General features: G+C 42.5%; 1 protein-coding gene across 1 annotated transcript in view; it reads right to left on the bottom strand.

The window, feature by feature from the left end:
• Nucleotides 1-26,917, bottom strand: part of tbc1d5 (TBC1 domain family, member 5) — a 377,143-nt gene that overhangs the window by 166,689 nt on the left and 183,537 nt on the right. Inside the window, exons 6-8 of the mRNA XM_052015950.1 lie at nucleotides 8,117-8,225; nucleotides 5,557-5,646; nucleotides 5,393-5,467 (exon numbers count right to left, since the gene is read on the bottom strand). Of these exons, the coding sequence (XP_051871910.1) occupies nucleotides 5,393-5,467; nucleotides 5,557-5,646; nucleotides 8,117-8,225 (274 nt within the window). The remainder of the gene's footprint in view (nucleotides 1-5,392; nucleotides 5,468-5,556; nucleotides 5,647-8,116; nucleotides 8,226-26,917) is intronic.

The following is a 26,917-nucleotide window of genomic DNA, read 5'->3' as shown; positions in this document are numbered from 1 at the left end:
GACGACGACACGGGTGACCAGCTGTGCTTCTACCATCAGAGGTGGGGTGCGGAGGCCCGTCGATGCTGCCCACCCTGCAAGTTTCAGGGAAACGCCAGGGCCAGCCGCCGCTGATGGCTACGGCGGCTGGCCGCCGACAGAGCCTCCTCTTCGTTCAGGACAAGAAATCTGGACGGCGTTTCCTCGTTGATACTGGAGCGGAGGTCAGTATTTTGCCCCCGACAGGCCGCGACACTCGTGACAGGCCACCAGGTCCTCTACTCAATGCCGCCAACGGTACAACGATACGGTCTTTCGGCACCCGTACGCTTCAATTACACTTTGGCGGCAGCCGTTTTACCTGGACCTTTACCCTTGCCACCGTCGCCCGACCACTCCTAGGCGCCGATTTCCTTCGGGCCCACAACCTGTTAGTCGACCTGCGAAGGAAGCGGTTAGTCCACTCTAGCACTCTCCGGACCTATCCCCTGGGAGAAATCAGCCCACCAGCCCCGCGCCTGGACTCCATTACCCTTTCTGGCGACGATTTCGCCAAGCTCCTAGCCGAATTCCCATCGATTTTGGCACCTTCGTTTACAAATTCTCGGCCCACACATGGGGTACGACACCACATCATTACCACAGGGCCACCCCTTCATGCCCGAGCACGACGATTACCTCCAGACAAGCTCCGCCTGGCAAAGGAAGAGTTCCATCACATGGAGGAGCTGGGGATTGTTCGCAGGTCAGACAGCCCCTGGGCCTCCCCCCTGCACATGGTCCCCAAAGCCACCGGAGGGTGGAGGCCCTGCGGCGACTACCGCAGGCTGAATGACGCCACCACCCCGGACCGCTATCCCATCCCTCACATCCAGGACTTCGCAGCGAACTTACACGGGGCCCGCATCTTTTCCAAAGTGGACCTCGTTAGGGGATACCACCAAATCCCGGTCCATCCGGATGACGTCCCCAAAACTGCGATTATCACCCCATTCGGCCTGTTCGAATTCCTTCGGATGCCGTTCGGCCTTAAGAACGCCGCGCAGACCTTCCAGCGGCTGATGGACGCGGTAGGCCGAGACCTGGACTTCGTGTTCATTTACTTGGACGACATACTGATCGCCAGCCGTAACCGCCAGGAACACCTTTCCCACCTCCGCCAGCTGTATTCCCGCCTCTGCGATTTCGGCCTCACGATTAACCCGTCCAAGTGCCAATTCGGACTTGACTCTATCGATTTCCTCGGCCACAAAATCACCAGCGACGGGGCAACACCCCTACCCGCCAAGGTGGATGCTATCCGCCGTTTTGCCCGCCCCGACACAGTCAAAGGCCTACAGGAATTCCTTGGGATGGTCAACTTTTACCATCGTTTCATCCCTGCAGCAGCCCGTATCATGCGCCCTCTGTTCTCGCTGCTGGCTGGTAAGGGCAAGGACATCACCTGGACTGACGAGGCTGCGGCTGCTTTCGTTAAGGCCAAAGACGCCCTGGCAGACGCCACGATGCTGGTACACCCTAGGACTGACGTCCCGACTGCCCTCACGGTAGACGCGTCCAACACCGCGGTGGGTGGGGTACTGGAACAGCTGCTCGAAGGCCGCTGGCAACCCTTGGCATTTTTCAGCAAACACCTTAGACCGCCCGAACTGAAGTACAGCGCTTTTGATCGGGAACTTCTAGCGCTGTATCTGGCGGTCCGGCATTTCCGATACTTTCTAGAAGGCAGGCCTTTCACCGCTTTCACCGATCATAAGCCTCTGTCCTTTGCCTTCTCCAAAGTCTCCGATCCCTGGTCAGCTCGTCAGCAGAGACATTTATCCTACATTTCCGAGTTCACAACTGACATCCAACATGTCTCCGGAAAGGATAATGTCGTTGCTGATGCACTTTCCAGACCAACCATCCACAACCTATCCTTGGGTGTCGACTACACGGCCCTGGCTGACGCACAGCAAGCCGACGACGAACTGCCCAGCTACAGAACCGCAGTCTCGGGTCTGCAGCTCCGAGATTTCTTGGTTGGTCCAGGTCAGCGGACCCTACTTTGCGACGTTGCGACTGGTCAGCCCCGCCCTATTGTCCCTGCAGCCTGGCGGAGACGCGTTTTTGACTCGGTACATGGGTTGGCGCACCCATCCATCAGATCTACTGTCCGACTGGTCGCCAGCAAGTTTGTCTGGCATGGCCTGCGCAAACAGGTCAGTGAGTGGGCCAGGACTTGTCTGCACTGCCAGACGTCAAAAATCCAGCGACACACCAAGGTCCCACCACAGCAGTTCGAGCCTACCCGTAGGAGGTTCGACCACATACACGTCGACCTCGTGGGCCCTCTGCCGGTTTCAAGAGGAGCCCGGTACCTCCTTACCATCGTGGACCGGTTCACGAGGTGGCCTGAGGCAACCCCCCTGACTGACATCTCAACTGATTCCTGCGCCCGAGCGCTGCTCACAACTTGGGTCTCACGTTTTGGCGTTCCGGCCCACATCACTTCAGACAGAGGCACCCAATTCACTTCCAGTCTCTGGGCTGCATTAGCGAACCTGCTAGGGACGCAGCTGCACACCACCACGGCCTACCATCCTCAATCAAACGGGTTGGTGGAACGTTTTCACCGCCATCTAAAATCGGCCTTGATGGCCCGCCTGAAGGGTCCTAACTGGGTTGACGAGCTGCCTTGGGTCCTGCTCGGCATACGCACTGCCCCCAAAGAAGACCTCCGCACTTCGTCAGCTGAGCTTGTATACGGGGCGCCACTAGTTGTCCCCGGGGATTTCATACCTGCCCTTCAGGACCAAGGGGAACAACCCCCAGCAGTTCTACAAAGACTGCGCGAGAGGCTCGGCGCCTTGGCCCCGATTCCCACCTCATGGCATGGTCAAGCCCCATCCTGCCAGCCCAAGGAACTACGGGACTGTAAGTTTGTTTTCGTTCGCAGGGGCACACCTCGGGCGCCATTGCAACGACCATATGAGGGACCGTTCCGAGTCATACGGAATAACGGATCCACTTTTATTTTGGACATTGGAGGCAGGGAACAGGTTTTCACGGCGGACCGCCTCAAACTGGCCCATTTAGATCTGCAACAGCCTGTCGAGGTTGCCACGCCACGACGCAGAGGCCGCCCCCCTAAGCGGCAGCTGGCACAGCCCACGGACCTTGGCGACTGTCTCGCCGGTTCTGGGGGGGTTGTGTGGCGACTCACCGTCTAGTCGGGCGAACCGGCTCGGCAGTCGGGTCGCGCGGCGTCGGAACGACGAGGCCCAAGATGGCGGCGGGCCTCGTCTTTCCGAGCGACGGGGAGAACCCGCGCGCGGGAAAGTCCTGATGACGTAGGACTTACGTCATTGCCGGTTTTTTTGGGCGGGAGTTTTTCTCCCTTAAAGGGCCCGCACAAGGCGGGAAAATAAACCAGTTCTGTTTGGCAATCCTCCGAGTAGAGTCTTGTTTTATTCCGCGGTAGCAACCGCTACACTCTATTAATAAAAGCTGCACAATTTACCAAATGTTACATGTATTGTTTAAAAGGAGATAAAAAGGTTTGCTAAAATTTAAAATATGGAAACATAACTGCCTAGAAATTGGACTTCACCCATTTCTGGTGTGTTAATTGTGGCTATGTTTTACCTTGATCAGGGGGACCAGGAAAAGAAGGCAGCACTAAATTGGTGAAACTTACCTCTTTAAAAAAACATTCAGGGTGCTTTTCTTTTATTTTGGCACATTAAAAAGCAAGCTGTGCAATTTCCAGTGGCAGCTGTCCACAAAGATCTTAGCTGCCATGTCATTGTTACTCACGAACACGAAAAGCTTGTCATAGAGAAAAGATGCGCAACTTCACCACAGCTGACAACTCTCATATTTGATTACAACACAGGTCATTCAACCTATCAAGTCCATACCAACTCTTAGAGTAATCCTGTCAATCCTATTCCATCACTTTTCCCATGTAACCAGACCCCATGATTGTCCCCATACATCAAATCTTATGTTTGAACATAGGACAGTAAAACCTACGATGTTTTGCCAAACTAATCAAGCTATTTCAAGTGTTCCAAGCTATTATGAGATGGGATCATGATGCAGGCAGAGATCAAAACAGCAATTCCTGCACAGAAACTCATGCACAGAAACAATGTCCTTCACCAGCAGATCAGTGATCATACTGGCACAATGATTGAGCAAATCATTGATGTCCTCGTGGGGATGTTTTAACTTATGTAGGTTGGAGACAATGCAGAGTTTGCACCTAGTTTAACAGAAAACACAGGCTGACAAACCCAGGTTTTGTAGCAACTTCAATTGTAATTGAGAAAATGTCACCTCTGTGAATGATGCTAGGGAAATGACAACTGTGCTAAGGTGAAATGCTCTTTTCAATTTCTCAAAAGGGAGGACTTCACCAGGAAATTGCATTTAATCGAATCAGCATGAGGATTTTTAATGTGCATTTCACGCACAAAAGATAGGCACATATGGGGTTTCAATTTCTAGATATGCATCTCTGCACAGGTAAATTAGAACTGGATGTCTAGATATTTAGATTCTAAGTTAAACTACTTGGAAGTTCAAGAAAATTCAAAACAAAGTAATATCCTTTTGCAAGGCAAAGTAAATGACAAATTGCCTTATTTTGCACGGAATGTCATCTACATTTTGAGTAAATTGCACTGAACATCTATGCAATTTACTAAATCTATGCATTTGTTCAAAGCAAAAAGTTTTAAAGATTAACTTAAGGTAGAGAGACAGAGATTTAGGGAGAGAATTTCAGACCTAAGGTTCTATCTAGAGCTGCCAGTGATACAGTGTGGATTTATGCAGGTGACCAGAACAGAACCCATGGGTGAATGGTATTTAATGAAACACAGAGCTTAAAAAGCGTAAGTTTAGATGAGTTCAAGTTCTTGGAAGTAGGAGGGTAGCCAAGTTGATAGTCAGTCTAGGAGGCAACAAAGTCATGGATGAGGATATCAGCAGAGGATGAGGTGATGGATGTGGGTAATATTACAGAGGTAAATATAGGTTATCTTGATGATGAATTTGATAGCTCAGCTCATATTATTTGCATTAAATTTGATGGGTGGTAATTATGCAGATGCAATAAGGCAGAAAATTCCTTAAGAAGAATCCTTTTCCATCTTAGAGTGTGGCTTGGGAATGGAATTCAATCAGTGATTGGTTAGCAAGTTGCTAACTTTTAAAACTCAACAATTAATATCACAATCAGCAATTCGATTTATAATGCACGAGGAATTGTGCAGGTACTTTCACACAAAACAGTGAAATGGTGGATTAATGAATTAACCAAAGGCTACATGTTATTTGCTTTTGGTAACTAGCTTGGGTAATAATGGGCTAACCAACATTCATCAAGAAATTAGACAACAAAAATAAATCTGATTATACTTACCCCTTCATCCTGTGAAAGTGGGTTATTGACAATTAGATCTTGCTGTCCAGCAGCTTTCCGAGGGTTTGTTATATGCTGTGGTTAAATAAAATCCTGTTAGTACTTAAGTTTTTTTAATAAGAATTAGGCATGCAGTTCATGAAAAAAATATAAAAATCACTTACAATTTCTTTTATCTGCTCATAGTGAGATCTTAATTCTGCTGTTTTATTAAGCCACTGCTTTTTATCCTCAGGCAAAGCTTCCAAGAACAGCTGCAAGGACACAAATCTCAACAGTTAGTACAAAATAAACAGAAAATACATCATTGCTTTCCAGTGGGATACAAATCCGATCCATAGGGGAAGGAAGGCATCACTCAGGAGTTATGATAAATCTAATGCAACATTGAAATAAACTTTCTCTCCCACTGAAACCAATGATGTATTATATTTATTCACCAAAAAAAATGCAAAACAACCAACACAGTTTGATTAGCCCTTATGAACACAGTTAAGCAGATAGCAATTATTACAGATATCTGCAAAGAGGCAATAAGCTCATAATGAATAAAGACTATGCATTAATGGAACACAAAAATGGATGGCACAAACATTACAGATTAGCCAGTTTGAGGGCATTACTTAATCATGACTGTTTTAAAAGCAAGGCTTTCATTAACAATCTCATTCAAATTCTAGCAAATTCTGAATACCTCTCTTTAGCACCACAGACTCATTGGGCCGAACAGCCTCCTTCTGTGGTCTGACAACTCTATGATTCTGTGATAAATACATGCATACTTCAATGAATTACATTTCCATATCCCCCAAAATGGCATGAAAGTTATTACTTAAACTGGGAGCATGAACAATAGATGTTCAGCAGTGCCAGCAATGGTGCAAAAGGGAAATGGACCTAGTGCACCAGTCAGTGCCCTGGAAAAGCAACTTACTATACTGATGGGAGAAGCACATGTTACCTACATCATAGAACAGATTTTTCTTTAAACCATCATTGCTTCCATACACATGCCCAGAATCCAGTCCTATGTGCTCTCTCTTGGACTGATCACTAGTTACAACAGCCTACTTTCAGCTATAATTGCTCTTTGCAAAATGTGAGTGCTATCATCCTCTTGGGGAAGTAGCTTATAGAACTGCTGTCAGGAGATGTGGAAGTTTGGCGAGGACAGTAGGGGGGCAGAGGGGTAGTTTGGTAAGGAGGGGCGAAGCAGGTGAAAGTGGAAAGAAGAACTACTCCTTTCCGTTGGCCATAACTTACTGTGAATGGGACTGGGATGCAAGCAGAGTGTTTCCAGGTTCCATCATTACAGTATCACCAACACCTTCTCCCAGAATTCTACACCAATGACTGAAGCTTCTGGATTTATACAGTATATCTAAAACTGATACACAGGATGTAACCTAAATTTATTCTCCTGCATATAGACTTGTACCATAAAGTACAAAATACCGCATTGTTAAAGGGTTAGCAGAATATAATCATAAAAGCAGGGCTAAATCTTGAAGAATTGCTCCTGAGCTGTTCATCATGATTCTCACCTGAGTTCCAAAGTAAGACATCTTAAATGGCACCATACTGCTCTGGTAATTGAGAGCTCAAAAGTGTAGATCAGAGGCAGTGAATTTCACAATTTACAAACTAAACAGTGAAGTTTACAGAAATCTACAATAGTAATACTACAAGCTGTGTGAACAGTCTTTCAAGAAAACAGTTAATAAAATTGTTGTGAAGTTGCACTACTTATTGACAGATTTTTATCATTTCTTTAGCCTCAACAAAAATAGATGTGTTCTTGCTTCATTTTCACTGGCAAGTTGTGCAAACCCATTAAGCCTGTTAATATTACTCTAACTGAATATATATTTTGGAATTTGCAGCTGGTTCTCTGAGGGGAAGGCTCACATAGAGCCAAGGTTTCTCAGGTTAAATGCAACATTTGGATGATTGGAGCTATTTTACCAACAAGGTTTCAACTTCCAGTAAATTTATTTCCTGACTCGCTCTCAAAAGCATTCATGCATACAACTTAAAATTCAGTCCATAATATTACACAGCACAATTAATAGCAATTTAACTTTGGCCATTGGCACCACTTGGATTTGTGGAAATTTACGACAGAAAGATGTCATTCCATCACATCCATTCTGTGCAAGAAAACTATCCGGTTTAATTCCACTTTTACACAATATCCCAAATACTTACCCAAGTACTTTTTAAATGCAAAGGAGGTTTCTATTACTACCATTCTTTCCAAATTTTACCATGCCATGAGGGCATGTTTTCTGCTGCAACTACTCTCAAATCCTTCCACCAATTATCCTAAATCTGAAATCCCTTGTTATTGTATTCTTCCTATCCAGTCTAAGAATCTCATAATTTTATACAGCTCAATTAAATCTTCCCATGCCCCCTTCCATTCCAAAGAATACAATCCCAAGCCCTGAAAATGCTTCTCCCTAAATTAACATTTTTTTCAATTTTGGGGACATCCTCCTCTATCGATTCACTAGTGCTAGCCCCGATGACTGAACATTCTCTCACTGATAAAAGTAGCATTGTCTCTAAGAGCAGAGCTACCTCTGATATATATAGGGAAAAAAAAACTATAGATTGCATTTAAAGACAAAGGATTTTGACATTTTGCATCTGAAATATCAGTTATTGCAAAATTATGAATAAAATCTAATACAAAGTATTAAGGAAGAAATATTCATTTACCTTCCAACAAACGCTGCGAAATCGGCTGCTTCTCAGCTGTCCATTAATCCCCTTCAGTCTTATTCTTGCAAAGTAATTACTGTGTTCAAACAGGTCTTCCCACTCTTTGCTAAAAATTGAAAGGTGAAAAATATGCATAAACAGCATTTCTAATGCAATACCTGTTACAGTTCTGCCTAGTTTCATGTCAAGATTTATTTTTTTTAAAAAAGAGCAGTATTAATTGATCTCCATTCTCATTCTCTTAAATTACGCAATTCTGATTTGGCTCAGCACACAAAAGTAACAAAGATGATTTGGATTTTAAAGTTGAGATGTTTTAAAAACAGAATATTTATTAGAGCTGAAGCCTTGATAATTAACTTTCTGTGAGCTCCATGCAGAATTTTTGTTGGATTTTGTTATAGCTACTACCTAGCTTGCTGCATTAACTATTTGGGGGATGTTGGGGGTTGAGGGACGCAGGTGGGTTTGGACATAAGCATTACGAGAGTTCCATTATACTGCTTTTCTATGCCAAACTGGACTACAATGATAACTTGTATTTATATGGAAGTCTAGGAAGTATAAAATTAGGGGAACCAACAATAACTTAGAGAATGTTTTGACTTAACAACAAAAATCAATTTATACAGCACCTTTAACATAGGTGCTTCACAGAAATTTTAGCAAATTTAATTCACACCAACATTATCAGACAAGCATCTGATAGCATTATTGAGCTTTGGATTGAGGGTGGCAGAATAGTATTACAATTCAAGGCCACACAAGAAAATCGGTGCAGGAGCAAGCCACCTGGCCCCTAAAGCCTGCAATATGATCATGGCTGCTCTGTCCCAGGTCACAGATATAAATTTTGAACAAGAACTAACTTCCAAGGATAATAAAACAGAATGATTCACAGACAAAGGGAAGGAAGAGGCAAAACACAGAAATGACCTGATGGGGAAGGGAAGGAAAGTTGTTGGTGTAAATACACTAGTCACACTGTAACAAGCAGAAGTGGAACAGAGCAGAAGCAATTCTCTGGAGAAGAGGAGGATGGATGACTATACTTGTAGGTCTTTGCTGTAGATGTCAAAAGACAGAGGACCACCACAAACTCACAAAGGATTTAGTAAATAACCAAGTCTACCATGGTGTAATGTGCATTGGGTGACAACAGGATGTAAAGAATTCATTAGTACTACTGTGGCTGATAATGATATATTCAAAAAGTATAGAGAGGAACCGGAAATTTCATACGAGTTTTAATTAAACTTTGGGTGTTTAATTGAAGAATGTAACAGTGACGATTTTGAACAGGGGGGAAAACAGCTCCAATTATTGTTGGAGGCAGGGAAAGTGCTGCATTGGATTGAGGAGAAAGTATTTTTTTAATAATTCAAACTTAACAAATTATCTTGCATACACAGATGTTAAAAGGCCTAAAATGTCTCATTGTTTTCACATGTTCCCATACATTACAGTACCAAATGCGAATCGCTAGGTAAACAACTTTAAGTATCCCTCCAAGACTTAGAGATACTTGGGATTAAACACCTGTGCCTCATTAATATAGACTGAATAAATTCTCCAATGGGAATAATTGGAAATTAATTGTCCTAAACAATTTTGGAAGAACTGGACCAGTGCTAGCCACAGAGATCTTATAGAGATCTTTAATGACTAAGTTTCATAGGAGCACAAACTGGTTAGAGCACAGAAGGAGATCATTCAGCCCATCACGTTCATGCTGGCTATATCCAGCTGCACTCCCTGTCCCCCAAACTTGGGCCCTTCTTCTACAGCCTTGCAAATTTTTTTTAACCATATATTTATCAAATTTCCTCTTGAAGGCCAGAATGGAATCTGACTCCACCGCAGTCCTGATGCAGGGTTTCAACCTGAAATGTCAACAATTCCACCTTCCCCCCACAGATGTTGCTCAGCCCGCTGAGTTCCTCCAGCAGATTGTTTGTTGCTGACTCCACTGCATATGCAGTATGTATTCCAGATTCCAACCACACTCTATGCAATAAAGATTTTTCCTCATGCTACTTTTAATTCCATTCCCTTTTATTTTATTACTGAGACTTCTCCACCTTCACTAATGGGAACAATCTCCCACTGTTTCCTCTGGGTGGACCCCTCATCATTTCATATGCTTCTATCTACCACAACAACTTTTAAGAGGCACTTAGGCAAACACATGAACAGGGTGGGAATTGAGGGATACAGACCATGTGCAGGCAGATGTGCAGTTTAAATTGGCATTTTGGTCAGCACAGACATTGTGGGCTGAAGTGCTTGTTCCTGTGTTGTACTGCTCTATGTTCTATTAAATCTCCCCTCAGCATTCTCTTCCCCAAAGGAAACAGCTCCAGCCTCTCTGATCTATTATTGTAACTGTAGTCCCTATTCCCAGCAGCCATTCTCACAAATCTTTTCTGGACCCTCTCTAATGCCTTAACATCCTTCCTTCAATAAAGCAACCAGAATTTAACACTTCAGCTGAAGTTGGACCAATATTTTATGAAGGTTCTGCACACCTTTCCTGCTTGTATTCTCTATCGATTCATAATCATAGAACCATAGAACAATACAGCACAATACAGGCCTTCAGCCCACCGTGTTGTGCCGCCCTTCAAACCACACCTAAGACTATCTAACCCCTTCCTCCCACATATCCATCTAACTTAAATTCCTCCATATGCTTATCTAACAATCTCTTGAACTTGACCAACGTATCAGCTGCCACCACCACCCCAGGCAGCGCATTCCATGCACCAACCACTCTCTGGGTGAAAAACCTCCCTCTGACATCACCCTTGAACTTCCCACCCATTACTTTAAAGCCACGTCCTCTTGTTTTGAGCATTGGTGCCCTGGGAAAGAGGCACTGGCTGTCCAATTTATCTATTCCTCTTAATATCTTGTAAACCTCAATCATGTCTCCCCTCATCCTCCTCCTCTCCAATGAGTAAAGCCCTAGCTCCTTTAGTCTCTCCTCGTAATCCATAGTCTCTAATCCAGGCAGCATCCTGGTAAATCTCCTCTGCACCCTTTCCAATGCCTCCACATCCTTCCTATAATGAGGCGACCAGAACTGGACACAGTACTCTAAGTGTGGTCTAACCAGAGTTTGTAAAGCTGCATCATTACTTCGTGGCTCTTAAACTCGATCCCACGACTTATGAAAGCTAACGTCCCATAAGCTTTCTGAACTACCCTATCTACCTGTGAGGCTACTTTCAGTGACCTGTGGATATGAGCTCCCATATCCCTCTGCTCCTCTACACTGCCCAGAATCCTGCCATTTACCTTGTACTCTGCCTTGGAGTTTGTCCTTCCAAAGTGTACTACCTCACACTTCTCCGGATTGAACTCCATCTGCCACTTGTCAGCCCAGCTCTGCATCCTATCAATATCCTTCTGTAAGCTTTGACAGCCCTCCACACTATCCACAACACCACCGATCTTTGTGTCATCTGCAAACTTGCTAACCCAGCCTTCCACCCCTTCATCTAAGTCATTAATAAATATCACAAAAAGTAGAGGTCCCAGAACCGATCCCTGTGGGACACCACTAGTCACAGCCTTCCAATCCGAATGCACTCCCTCCACCACAACCCTCTGCTTTCTACAGGCAAGCCAATTCTGAATCCACACTGCCAAGCCTCCCCGGATCCCTTGGCCTCTGACCTTCTGAAGAAGCCTACCATGCGGAACCTTGAAAAACGCCTTACTAAAATCCATGTAGACCACATCCACTGCACTACCCTCATCAATCTTCCTGGTCACCACCTCAAAGAACCCTATCAGGCTTGTGAGGCAAGATCTTCCCTTCACAAAGCCATGCTGGCTGTCCCTAATCAGTCCATGTTTCACCAAATGGTCATAGATCTTACCTCTTAGAATCCTTTCCAACAGCTTACCCACCACAAACGTAAGGCTCACCGGTCTGTAATTCCCTGGACTATCCCTACTGCCTTTTTTGAGTAAGGGGACAACATTCGCCACCCTCCAATCCTCCAGTACCATTCCCGTGGCCAATGAGGACTCAAAGATCCTAGCCAACGGTTCAGCAATCTCCTTCCTCACCTCGTGAAGCAGCCTGGGGAATATTCCGTCAGGCTCCAGGGACTTATCTGTCCTAATATTTTCTAACAACTCCAACACATCATCTCTCTTGATATCTACATACTCAAGAACATTACCCTTACCATCACTGTCCTCAGCATCATCAAGACCCCTTTCCTTGGTGAATACTGAAGAAAAGTATTCATTGAGAACCTCACCCACTTCCACAGCTTCCAGGCACATCCTCCCACCTTTGTCTTTAATCTGAGCTATCTTTACTCTAGCCATCCTTCTGTTCTTCATGTACGAGAAAAAAGCCTTGGGATTCTCCTTAACCCTACTCGCCAAAGTCTTTTCATGTCCCCTTCTCACTCTCCTCAGCCCTTTCTTAAGTTTCTTCCTTGCTACTATATATTCCTCACAAGCCCTGTCTGATCCTTGCTACTTACACCTTACGTATGCCGCCTTCTTCTTCCTAACTAGTTGTTCCACCTCTCTCGTCACCCACGGCTCCTTCACCCTGCCATTTCTTCTCTGCCTCACCGGGACAAATTTATCCCTAACATCCTGCAAAAGATCCCTGAACATCGACCACATCTCCATAGTACATTTCCCCTTCAAAAATGTCATCCCAATTTACACTCCCAAGTTCTCACCTTATAGCCTCATAATTCACCTTCCCCCAATTAAATATCTTCCCATCCTCTTTGCTCCTATCCCTGTCCATGACAATTCTAAAGGCTATGGAGCAATGGTCGCTGTCCCCCAAAAGCTCACCCAACGATAGGTCTGTCACCTGACCCGGTTCATTACCTACAACTAGATCTAATGTGGCATTCCCTCTAGTCGGCCTGTCAACGTATTGTGTCAGGATTCCGTCCTGGACACGCTTAACAAACTCCGCCCCGTCTAAACCTTTGGCACTAAGTAAGTGCCAATCAATATTTGGAAAGTTGAAGTCTCCCATTATAATAACCCTGTTATTTTTGCATCTTTCCAAAAACTGCCTCCCAATCTGCTCCTCAGTATCCTTACTGCTACCGGGGGGGCCATAGAATACTCCCAGGAGGGTAACTGCTCCTTTCTTGTTCCTAACTTCCACCCGTATTGACTCTAGAGATGATCCTTCTTCATTATCTACCCTTTCTGCAGCTGTAACAGTGTCCCTGACCAGTATCGCCACCCCTCCTCCTCTTCTCCCCCTCTCCTCCTCTTCTCCCCCCCTCCCTATCCTTTTTAAAACACTGAAAACCAGGAATATTCAATATCCATTCCTGCCCTGATGTCAGCCATGTCCCTGTAACAGCCACAATACTGTAGTCCCATGTACTTATCCAAGCTCTCAGTTCATCTCCCTTATTCCTGATGCTTCTTGCATTTAAGTAAATGCACTTTAGCCCATCCACCTTACTACTTTTATAGCTTGTACTCTGCTTCTCCTTCCTCAAAGCCTCTCTACCTGTCAGATCTGACTTTTTGCCATCCCCTTCTTCCTCTGACCTACTCCTCTGGTTCCCTTCCCCCTCGCAATCCTTTGGTTTAAACCCTCCTGAACCACCCTAGCAAACCTGGCTGCAAGGATATTGGCCCCCCTCAGGTACGGGTGTAACCCGTCCTCTCTGTACAGGTCCCACCTTCCCCAGAAGAGATCCCAATGATCCAAAAACCTAAAACCCTCCCTCCTGCACCAACTCCTCAGCCACGCATTTATTTGCCATCTCCTCCTATTCCTACCTTCACTATCACATGGCACTGGCAGCAATCCCGAGACTGCTCCCCTTGAGGTCCTGTTCTTCAGCCTTCTGCCTAGCTCCCTAAACTCACTTTTCAGGACCTCATCCTTCTTCCTGCCTATGTCGTTGGTACCAACATGAACCACGACTTCTGGCTGTTCTCCCTGCCGCTCTGGAATCCCGTGGACGCGATCAGTGATATCCCGGACCCTGGCACCTGGGAGGCAACAGACCATCTGGGATTCATGCTCACTGCCACAGAACCTCCTATCTGTTTCCCTGACTATCGAGTCCTCTATCACTACTGCCTTCCTCTTCTCCTCCCTTCCCTTCTGAGCAGCAGGACCGGTCCCAGTGCCACAGACCTGGCTACTGCTGCTAGGCCCCGGCAGGTCATCTCCCTCAACAGCTTCCAAAGCGGAAAACCTGTTATTGAGGGGAACAGCCTCCGGGGTCCTCTGCTCTATCTGCCTGTTTGTTTTCTTCTTCCTTTTCCCTCCCCTGACAGTCACCCTGCTATCTACTTCCTGGACTCCAAAAGTACCTGCTCTAAGGGGGGGGGGGGGGGGGGGGAGGGGTGACCGTCTCCTGAAGTACAGAATCTACATAACTCTCTCCCTCCCTGATGCTCCGCAGTGTTTGAAGCTGCAATTCCAGCTCATCAAGTTTGAGCCGAAGTTCCTCCACCCTCAAGCACTTACTGCAGATGTGGCCATCGTGGACCACAGCAAGGTCCACGGGCTCCCACATCAAGCAGCTGCAGCACCACCATGTCCTCCATCTGAACTACTTTTTTTTCCTTTCCCCCTAGTTTTTCCTACTTAAAAATTTATAAACAGATAACGGGTAAAACCTTACCTTTACCTACTTACCAGCTACTCACCCGCCTTGCCCCTTTACGCCTAAACCCCTTAAGCCAAAGCCCAACCACTCTGCTCCCTCTCACTCAGCTGCCTGCTCCGACGCTGCCCTCTGGAAATGGTGATTTGCTTTTTAAACTGCCCGCGCCTTACCTGCTGACGTCACATGCCTGCGCAGTCCAGCCCCCACTATTCCCGATTAAAACTTATAAAACAACTTATAAAAAAGAACCTGATAAAAAATAAACCTTACAATAAAAACCCTATAAAAAAAAACTTATCTGCTCCGAAGTCCCAACGTCTGCGGAAGCGAAACCCACGAAACCTCCTAAGTTATTTTTTAACTGCTTTTTAAACTTTTGAGTTACGCAGCATGGAAACAGGCCCTTTGTCCCAACTTGTCCATGCTGACCAAGATGCCCATCTAAGATAATACCACTTGCCTGCATTTGCCCCTTATCTGCTTACCTGTTCAGTTGTTTTATTTTAACCATTGCACTTGTACCCGTCTTTATCACCTCCTCTGGCAGCTCGCTCCATAAATCCACCACCCTCTGTGCAAAAACTTGCCCCTCAGATCCCCTTTAAATCTTTCCCCTCTGATCCCCTTTAAATCTTTCCCCTCTCACCTTAAACCTATGCCCTCTAGTTTTAGACCCCTCCACCCTATGAAAAAGTCTCTTCACTATCTACCCTATCAATGCCCTTCAAATTTTATAAATCTCTCCAAATTCAGCTCCCAGCTTCCTTCGCTCCAGTCCCAGTCTATCCACGCTCTCCTTATAACTCAAGCATTCCAGTACAGGCAACATCCCCGTGAATTTTTTCTGCACCCTCTCTCGCTTAATCACATTCTTCCTGTTGAGTAGCAGAACTGCACATAATACTCCAAATGTGGCCTAAACAACGATTTGCACAACTGTAACATGACGTCCTAGCTCTTGTACTCAATGCTGTAGTCGATGAAGGCAAGCATGCCATATGTCTCCTTAACCACCATGTCTAGCCATGTTGCCACTTTCAGGGAACTATGTACTTGTACCCCTAGGTCTCTCAGTTCAACAACACTATCTATGGCCATGCCGTTCACTATGTATGGTTTAACTTCACAAATGCACCACTTCACACTTGACTGTGTTAAATTCCATCTGCCATTGCTTTGTCCACTTTCCCACTTGATCTAGATCCTGTTGTAATCTCAGATAACCTTCTTCACTGTTCACTATACCACCAATTTCGGTGTCATCTGCAAACTGTCTGCACCTCCATTCTTATCCAAATCATTAATGCATATACAAACAAGAGGGTACCCAGCACTGAATAAAGCCCAAAAAACTATATGGCTTAAACCCACCTGCTCTGCCACCATCAAAGATTTGTGCAGATATAGCCCCAGCTCCCTCTGATCCTGCACCAGTTTTAGAACAGTATATTTTATTCAATATTGCCTCTCATCACTTTTTCTAGTTGGAGAGGTCTTGGCTCTGAAGGGAAGGCAATGTAGCTTGAACTGTTTCTCATTTGTCCTGTGGAAAGCTTTTGAGACGTGGTGCACCACTGCAACAAGCAAAGTTGATAAAAAATCATTGCACCATTGACTAGACTTGCTTGACACCAGTTGGCACTGAGGTTGATTCTGTTGTGGATCTATTGGTTAAGATCACAGTTTTCATGCCGTCAGGTAGCAGGAGCAAAGTGCAAACTTCAGCAGGGAGCCACATCTGAGTAAGATGCTACATAGTCCCTGTTGACTAAGAGTGTTAAAGGCTCTTGCGAGGTCAAAATAGATCGTATACAGTGGTTCCTGCTGGGAAGAGGAGGATGTGCAAGGAGACCTGTGAAATGTTTTAATTGAGACTATATTCAATGTGAGTATGACTGAAAGTCCTCTCTGTCAAGTTTTAGAATTTCAATAGGGGTACTGTCTGTCTTGTTTTTTTATCCAGTTTGCATATAGTTTTTCACTTTTTGTCGGTTTGGGGATACCCTCTGAGGGTGAAGGTTCTGCTTTTTCACACATACCTATTTGCAGCAGAGCTGCTTGATTTTTTTTTACCTCAGGAGTACAGGGCATGAACAAATGAATCTCAAGCTTCCAGCCCAAAGCTCTTTTTAGGGAGAATCACTGTTTGCCAGCTGATTCAGCACCTAATGCTAGCTATGTCCTTTAAAAAGTCATTCTTTCTCCTCGTGTTTTTCTCCTTACAAAAATACATTCACCATGTGTAACACAGAAGCTCCTGCTTCTGGAATGATAGTCACTGATGTGCATAATGATACTTGTGTTCAGAAATCAATTGACCATTAAGTAAATGAAAGCTTTATCTTTACACATAGGCCATAATGTTGAAATGAAGAAACCTGATGCTCAGTTGGATACCATATGTGATTTTTTGCACTTCACGGAATTGCCAAAGGCCTACCCAGCTGATGCATTCTTTCCACGGGGAATGTGATGAATGTATTGCCCTTTGGAAACATGGTACTTGTCATTCGCTCGACACATTGCAGATGAATACTATGGCACATATCCCTAGGATGGCTTGAAAGAATCCAGTAGCATGAGTGCTTCATGCTATGGTGACCTTTACTTCTACATAAAGAATCATTCCTGTTCCAAATGTTTTCCGCAGAACATCTTTACTTGTATTGTAAAACTATGTGACAGGCTCTGACACATCCAGGTACACATGGATGTAGTTGGATAGCAGCACATATTATTGCATTTTTATTTATTGGATCTCAGTAATTCCTGTATACCTTTGAAGCAATCTGGGTTAATCCTAGTCCACTACATGTGGAACAGACTAAAACTATTAACCAGCACTCTTGCATTGATAACTCTCTGCTGTGGAAATTAAATGCCCATATTGACAAAGATAATCAGTGCAGCAGTGTTAGCAAAATAAATCTTTAGTCCAAAAATACTAGCTTTGAGTAAAAAAAACGGATGCAGCCAACAAAATGAAGTAACACTGAACAGAAAACATTTGTTTTTAGATCATTATTTTAAACTGTTTGGATCTGCTAACCCTGAGATTAATCAGGTAAAAAGAAAGCCATACATTCCAGTTACAATTGCAGCAAGAGATCTAAACTTAACAAAAAAAATTTAAATAAGGTTCACAAGGACATAAATCTGGCTTAAGTTTCATGAACAAAAGTTTCTAGCTGGGCAATCGGAATGCAAAAAGTTAAGAAATTATGGAATTCTCTACAAGAGATGGTTATGGAGGGTAGATTACTGGAGATATTTAATGAAGAGATAGATAACTTTTAGAAAGATCAGGCAATTGAGGGCAATGGTGAACTGGCACAGGTTAGGAGTTGAGGCCTTAGGCCATGATCATATTGGATCACGATCAACAGGTTTGAGGGTCCTGATGGCCTACTCCTGCTCCTACTTTCTTGTCTTATTGTGATTACCCAACCAGAAGATTTACCTTATTGTCTAAACAATTGGGACTCAGATTAACTAAAATTTCTTACATCTTCTTTTGAGGTTTTGTTTTTGTATACTTTCATTAAAAAAGCCACATTACCTGGATTGGCATGTTCATTTATCAGCTACAATGATTGTTTATATATAAAGTTACTATTGGAAAATAAATCCTAAAATTACATTATGACTTTATTGCAATAAATTCAAGCCTGGTATTCACTGAATCTTTACTCCTGCTTTCAATTTAAGTAATTATATTTACAGCTTGTCTGTATTAGGATGGCAAATAGAGAGCCATGTAGTAGCTTATCATGCACAGGACATGCTGCTCAGATTATGCCCAGTCACTCCGAGACACACTGCTCTTTTGCCCCATTAAAGTTATCAAAAAACTTCCATTGTTCCACTGCAGAAATAAAGTAACAACACAATGAAGAAATACTAAACAGAAATACAGTCCCATCTCACCACTCCCCCTTTTCTCTTTACACTGGCTATCTCCCTCACCACTCTCAGTCCTGATGCAGGGTTTCAACCCAAAATTTTGACAATTCCTTCCCCCCCATAGATGCTGCTCAACCCACTGAGTTCCTCCAGCAGTCTATTTGTTGCACCAGATTCCAGCATCTGCAGGCTCCTGTGTTTCCATTGGCTTATCTATATACTATGTGAAGGAACCTTCCTGGATGCACTGAACAATTTCTGCCCCATCTAAGCCTCTGGCATTAAGGGAGTCCCAGCCAATATTGGGGAAATTAAAGTCACCCACTATAACTACCCTGCTGCTTTTACATCTATACATAATCTGCTATTGGGAGGCCTATAGCATAACCCCAGCACAGTGATTGCATCTTTCTTATTCTGGAACTCTACCCATATTGCCTCATTGGATGAGTCCTCCAGGATGTCTTCTCTAAGTGCTACTGTGACATTCTCCCTGATCAGCTGTGCAACTCCCCCACCTCTTTTACACCCCTCTCTGTTGCATCTGAAACATCATAATCCTGGAACATTCTTCTCTCAACCAAGTCTCTGAAATGCTGACAACATCACTGATTCATCTATTAATCCAGGCTCCAAGTTCATCTGCCTTACCCGTAATACTCATTGCATTGAAATAAATACGCTTCAGCCCATGAACCCCACCCTGTTCATTAACCTGGTCCTGCTTCAAAGTTCTCAAATTCAAATTCCTCTTTTGTCAACAAGCCTTTTTTTGAGGAATATAAATATTACAGTGTTGGTAATTCAACACGTGTCTGGTTCATGAAGTAGTTACTAGAGCTCTACATTCTATAAGTACAGCGGTGAAATACTGTAGATTGCATGAATGACTGCAGCCTGAAACTGTAAAACTTTCTTTGGCTAACACCATAATCAAAATCACTTGGTTAACAATCATAACCATTTGAGGACTGAAATGACATTTTGTACCAAAATAATTCTTCTCCAGCTATTCAGTGAATGCATTTTAAATACAGTTGGCCCTTTTAAGAAGGTAACTGTGGTTTCAATGTAAACCAATTATCACTTTATGTGTTCCACTTTTTAAGTACTTCTTTCAGAGAAATCAGTAGCTGAAGAGCTCTTCTCTACGGAACTGAACACACATTTTAATGATAGGGATTCACTCAGGTTACATTAGGTATGGCAACAATCTCCATGGAGCACATCTGCTGGTTCAGCACTGACTAAAACAAACAGTCCATTTCCTTACAAATCTGAAACAGCCTTTTATTTTTAATTCTGAATTAAGTTAATTAATAGAAACAAATTGTTCACATCAACTGAAATGCAAAACCCTGCAGATGCTGGAAATTTGAAGTAAAAAAAACAGAAAACGGCAGCAGGTCACAGAGCAGAATGTCTGATTAAAAGTCATTGATGTGAAATGCTGAGTTTCTTCCTCTCTTCGGAGTGCTACCTGACCTGCTGAGTATTTCCAGCATTTTCCAAATATATTTTCTGGTTCCTGTCAATCTCCATTAATGACAAATAATTAATGTAATTCAGTGTATCCATTGAGACTTCAGTTAATTTTATCCTGAGCAGCAATATACAGAAATATAAACAACAATTTATAAATATAGGAGTTTTAGTTATTCAATTTTATACAATGTATTCAGTCTGTTTAACATACATTCTCAAAAGAACCACGAGTTCTTCCAGCTAGCAGTTTTGTGAGTCATGCAAGATAAAATTAATGGGCTACATCATGCTGGAAAAATAATGTTAATCGTGCATGTTGTTATTAGTGTGCAAACTAGCCAGTAACATCAGCAGATTACACCGTTCACAGCAAATCTCCAGATCTCCAGAACTTGTTCGTCAATATATGCCCCTCCACCACATGCTTTACATGAATGACATCTCACAATGAGCCTCACTGTGCTTTTAAAACTTTACCAGAGTTTCATATTTATAGGAACTCACCACTGAAAGTTAGGGATGGAATTTGGAAGACCAAGTACATTTTCTTTCAAAGACATGATAAATATTGCCTATGTAAACCTGTCATATGAATTTCTGTTATCTAATTTCCATCATTATATCTGACATTGCCAACTGACACTGATAAATGGGGCAGTCATAAGGATAAAGGGACATTTCAGCATTACATTATGTAGACCTAGTTCTATGGGGATTTTGCAATGATGGTTGAATCTGGATAACATGGCTAAATTTCCCCTAAAATGCTCCAGAGCTCTCCGGGTAGAGAATTCCAAATATTCACCACCCTCTGCATTAAGAAATTTCTCTTTAACACAGTCCTAAACAGCTTATCCTGAGTCTTTGACCCCCCTGATTCCAGACTCCTTGGTCAGGGGAAACAAAGTCCCTGCATCCAGACAGTAGAGCTCTATAAGAATTTTGTGAGTTTCAGCAAAATCTCCTCTCATTCTTCTGAAGACTAGAGAATACCTCATAGAACTCCTAGAATCTAAGTCAATTGAATTTCTCCTCATATGGCAAAATAGCCACACTGCACTCCCTCATGGCCAGCATATTCATTTGTTTCAGGTAAAAATACCAAAGTTGTACACAATATTCCAGGTGCAGTCTTACCAAGGCCCTATATAAATGCAGTAAGACACCTCTATTCCTATAATCATATATAAGACCAACATATAATTTGCGTTCCTAATTGCTTGCTGCACTTGCTTGACTTCCAGTGTGCAAGAACACCAAAATCCCTCTGAACATCAACATTTTCTAATCTCTTACCATTTAAAAAAAAATCCTGCTTTTCTGTTTTAAGGCAGATGCTGACATTTTTACACATTATTCCGCATCTGCCACATTCTTACCTATCATTCTGTATCCCCCTGAAGCTTCTTTCTGCCTTCTCCCTACTTGCAACCTCAGCTAGTTTTGAACACTCTGGGAAATTTGAAATTATGACATCTAGTCCCCTTAGCCAAATTATTGATGTAGATCATGAATAGCTGGGACATAGGCACCGACCCTGCAGTACCCGAGTAGTCACAGCCTGCCAACTTGAGAAAGGTCCACTTATTCCCACTCTTCACTTTCTGCCCATTATCAATCCATGTAGTATATTACTCCCAACTCCATGTGTTCTAATCTTTTAGACCAATCTCTTGTTTGGGACTTCAGGAAAATTCTTCTGAAAATCGAAATACACCAAATCCACTGGTTCTTCTTTGTCCATTCCATCAGTCACATTCACAACACTCTAACAGATAAATCAAACATGATTTTTCCTCTCATAAATCCATGCTGACTCTGCTCAATCCTATTTAACAAAAACTTCAGCTTCTGACATCACCCAAATTTGACTGTGACCTTTCCAATACCATTTAATACATCAGATTGATGATAAAGGAATAGAACTAACCCTATGCTGAGGCAAGAGGTGGCAAATGGAGAAGTCAGTAGGAGGATATCAAGACAAAGGTTAGCTTAAGAGTCATACCACAATTGAATAAGGTGGCACAGAGGTTAATTTGTTCAAATTCTGCAAGTACAATCATGGCATTTTTGTTGTTCTTGCTTTATTTTACAATTACCTCCAAAAGTGGAACTCCTAATTCTTATAATTTGCCTAACCCACCAGGTTTCTGTGGACTTGAAAATGATACATGGAGATTCTTCCGTAAAAATGCAACTGTTGACTCTATTGCTACGTAGTATAGCATGAACGATAATTTGGAGTAAACGATCATGATCTGTACAGCTTAGAGTGGTGGAACCTTCACTAAGAGGGCCTTGTGCCTTCATACAATGGATAAACAATACCCTTCACATATAGAATTCATTGTAGCAAAATGACCCAACGTGTTTCATTGGAGGATTAAGCATCAAGATTTGACAACGAACAACAGGTGTTAGGTTAGGTGCTGGCTTAAAAAAAACAGGTTTCAAGGAGGGTTGTAAAGTGAGAAAAGGAATTGCGGAGCCTAATGGTTAAGCACTTAAAAGCTAGATCATATATGACGAAATGATTAAAATTGAAGGTTGCCATGATTTGGAAAAGTTCAAAATTCACAATGGGTTGTAGGACCAGATGAAGTTAGAAATGGAGCTGCAGAAACTGGTAAGTTAATTTTAAATTTCTCTCTGTTAATTTATGGAAAAACAAATAATCTTTATCTTTGGATGTTACGTCTTTTGCACAAAGTTTTATAAATCTCAAGATCTGTAGGATTTCTGCCAACTAGAAATAATACTATTATCTGATTATTCTATTACATATCATTTTGTGCACTTTTCAAGTAGCTTATCTGAACTTAAAATGAGCATATGGATGTCAGACTGTGCTCAATCACAATGACTGTCAGGAAACAGTTTTGTCTTACAACATTTCAGAGTTTAGTTCACCAGAGCTGTCTGTTGAACACATCATTGTTCAGTTATTTTGGCAAGACACAACCACGAAATAATTTCAAAGGTTTTATTTTGATGATTAACTTGACAGTTTCAACAATATTTATGTAATATTTTATAAATCAACTTAAAAAATTACCAGTTGTTAAAGTAAAGGCAGCAATATGCGAAGTTAATTTCTATGTATCCTCTTCTAAAAATTAAGATTATTTTTAATCAAGTAGTCTGGAGAAATAGCAGATCACCCACTTCAAATTCAATAAGAAGTTATAACAAATTCTTTAGCAAGTTCAATGAGAAATTGCAAGATTTGGTCTGAATTTAACAACAGACTACGAAGAGAAAAATCATATGTCTGAATTTCTCATTAGAGGCAAGACAAAAGGCAAAACCACAAAACGTGACAACACCTGAACCACAATGTGGTTATTGTGATCATAGGCTTTGATAGCACAAAATGCAACTACATCATTAAAGGCAACATCAAGCAACCTCATACAATGAATACACTGAAATAATGGCTTAGAACTGATGAGAAGTAAGGCACAGAAAACCCATTAATTTTGTATTGCTATCCCAACATGTATAAAAAGAGCAATCCCAGTCGTTCTAGACTGAAGAGCCAAATTAAATTGTTTTTAAACCAGACAATGTAAATTAACTCTGCAACCAACTCTTATGGCTACCACAACAGTTACACAAAAATGTTTCTAATTTCTAAGCAATGTAGGCTGGCTTTGTTAAATTCTTGCAAGAACATAATACTCACATTAAATATAAAAATCTGTGACCATGGTTGCGAGTCTCTGCCAACACAAAAAGCAGAGCAGGACTAGGCCACCTGGCCCCTCAGGAATCATCTGTCCAAGCCTACAACACCCCTTCTGTGCTGTTTCCACATAGCTCTCAATTTCCCAATCTTTAAAAAAAACTTCTTCCTCTTTAAACACCTCTAGGTGTTCCACCTACCACAATTTACTGCAGTAGAAAATTTCAGAGCTTCCACATACTCTGTGAAAGAAATTTCCTATGCACCTCAGTTTTAAATGACCGGCCATCTTAGCTTACAACTATCTTCCTTTGTTCAAGGCTCTCCCATCTTGGAAACATCTCAACATCTATCTTGTCATGGTCCCTCTGGATTTTATGTGTTTCAATAAGATCACACCTTTTCTTAACTCCAAAGGACATAGGTCTAGCTTTTATAGCCATTTATGCCAGGACAACCCTTTCGTCCCAGGAGTTAGCATGGTGAATCTCCTCTGGACTGCCTATAATGCTAGGACGTCCTTTCTTAAACAAAGGGACAAAAAGCATACACAGTACTTCAGCTGCAGTCTCACTGATATCTTATACAATTGAAACAATACTTCTCTATTTTTAAATTCCAAGCCCCTAACAATTTGTACTCTATTCATTTGCAGAATCTCTCCATTTAGGTAATAATCTGTCTTTGATTCCTCCTACCAAAGTGCATGACCTCACACTTTTCCATATTGAACTCTAAGTTTCTATGTTGTTACAAGCCAGGTTGCTACTTGGTGAGTGTCCCTTTAAAGCACCTGGACAGTAGTATAGTAGTGTGTGTGTGGTGTTATCTGACTTCAGCAAGTGAAAAAAATACTATAACTGGAGCGTACTGGCTGTTGCACAGACAGAGACAGAGAGAGAGAGAGAGACAGACAGAGAGAGAGACAGAGATAGAGACAGAGAGAGAGAGAGACTGACTGCCAGTCTCTGTATCTATGGATGAAGAACAGTAGCTGTGACTGTCACCATACAATCCATATATGGATTGGATTTTTGGAGCAATATGTGGAGTCCACTTTGTCGTTAACCTGTACTGGAAAGCAGGTATATCTGTGGGTGGCCACGAATCGAGTGCCCTCTTTGTGGCAGATACTTCGGAACAAAGCAATGGAGATCATCGGTGATTGAGGTGTCGTCTGGGTTCCATTGTGGAACTTGTGGATTTTGTAAATTTTCTCTCCACATTCTCTCTACAATCTACTGTAGCTTTCAGAAGCCTTTACTCATCATTCTACCTTATGACTTGCTGAACTGAACTTTGAGAACTATTCCTAGACTTGGGGTTTGGGAATTTGCCACACACACACTTGGAGTTTATTTTTGGGGTCAATGTTTAATATCTAACATTTTTATTTCTCTTATTATTACAAGTAGTTATTAATAGATTCTAACACTTATACATGGCTCGTTGTGTTTCTATTGTTGCTGATACGTAACAATGTACTCACTCAATTTATCTATATCCAGTGGCAGAGTCCAAATATTATCATCGTAGTGTGCCCTCCCATCTATTTTCCTATTATCAGCAAACTTCGATACCTAATACTCCAGCCAACTTCCAAATAATTAAAGTAGTAAATATCTGAGAGCCAAGAACTCTGATGCACTCCACTAGCTACATCCTTCCAACCTAAAAAAGACCACTTTATCCCAACCCTCTGTCTGCTATAAAATTAACAAGTCTTCAACTGGTGTAAACTTAATCAATACTGTGAGCTCTTATGTTGCACAACAACATTTATGTAGCACCTTATCAAATACATTCTGGAAATCCAAATACACTACCTCCACAGGTTTTCCTTCCATCAATTCTGCTTGCCATATTCTTTAAGAACTCTAGCAAATTTGTCAACCGTGATTTCCCTTTCATAAAATTATGTTATATTGATTTGAATGCATTAAGTTTCTAAATGACAAACTGTTTTTCCCTTGATTATAGATTCCAGTATCTGGTCTAAGAACAGATGTTAAATAAAGTGGCCCAGACTTTCTTATGTTTTGTCTCCCTCCCTTTTTGAACAATATTGTCACATTTATGGTTTTCCAATCCGCTATTAACCTCCCAGAACTCTGAGTTTTGAAAAAGCGTTAACCAATGGCTCTAATATTTCTGTAATCATTTTAAAACCCTCTGATGCAGGCCATTGGGTCCTGGTAACAGATCTGTATTTATTCTCATCAGTTTATCCAATGCTTTGTCCCTTATGATAGGAATTGCAATAACTTCTTCCCCCTTGTTTGAAGCTAGCCCCGTTATCCTTAGGATATTTGCAATGTCCTCCTATGTAAAGACTAATGCAAAATATTGTTTCTAATTACCTGCCTTTTTATTTTCTGTTATTAATTCCCCAGTCTCACTCTCCAGAGTTCCCACATTTAACTTTGCTAACCCCTTTTATACAACCATCGAAGCTCTTGTTGTTTGTTTTGATATTACTTGCCAGTTTACTTTCAAAATCAATTTTCTCCTTCCTTATTAGGTTTTAAATTCCCCACTGTTGTTCCCTGAAACATTTCTAGACCTCTGACCTTCCACTGGCTTTTGCCACCTGGTATGCCCCAGCTTTAGACACAGTATTTTCCTTAACCTCTTTTGTTAACCACACGGTTCATCTTTTTCATTGAGTCCCTTTTCCTGATGGGGGTAAATTTCTTCTGAGCAATATGAAATAGCTGCTTAATATATGTCACTGCTCATCCACTGACCCTTCCTTTAACGATAAGATATCTTTATTAGTCACATCTACATTGAAACATGCAGTGAAATGCATCTTTTGCATAGAGTGTTCTGGGAGCAGCCCGCAAGTGTCGCCACGCTTCCAGCGCCAACATAGCATGCCCACAACTTCCTAACCTGTATACCTTTGGAATGTGGGAGGAAACCAGAGCACCAGGAGGAAACCCACGCAGTCACAGGGAGAACGTACAAACTCCTTACAGACAGTGACCAGAATTGAACCTGGGTCACTGGTGCTGTAATAGCGTTACACTAACTGCTACACTACCATGCCTGTTTCAAAATCCATTCTAGACAACCCTTCCTTCA

Source organism: Pristis pectinata, chromosome 5, assembly GCF_009764475.1.
Source record: "Pristis pectinata isolate sPriPec2 chromosome 5, sPriPec2.1.pri, whole genome shotgun sequence".
Classification (NCBI taxonomy): domain Eukaryota; kingdom Metazoa; phylum Chordata; class Chondrichthyes; order Rhinopristiformes; family Pristidae; genus Pristis; species Pristis pectinata.
The sequence above is the reverse complement of the archived record's forward strand: the minus strand, read 5'-3'. Positions and strand labels throughout refer to the sequence as shown.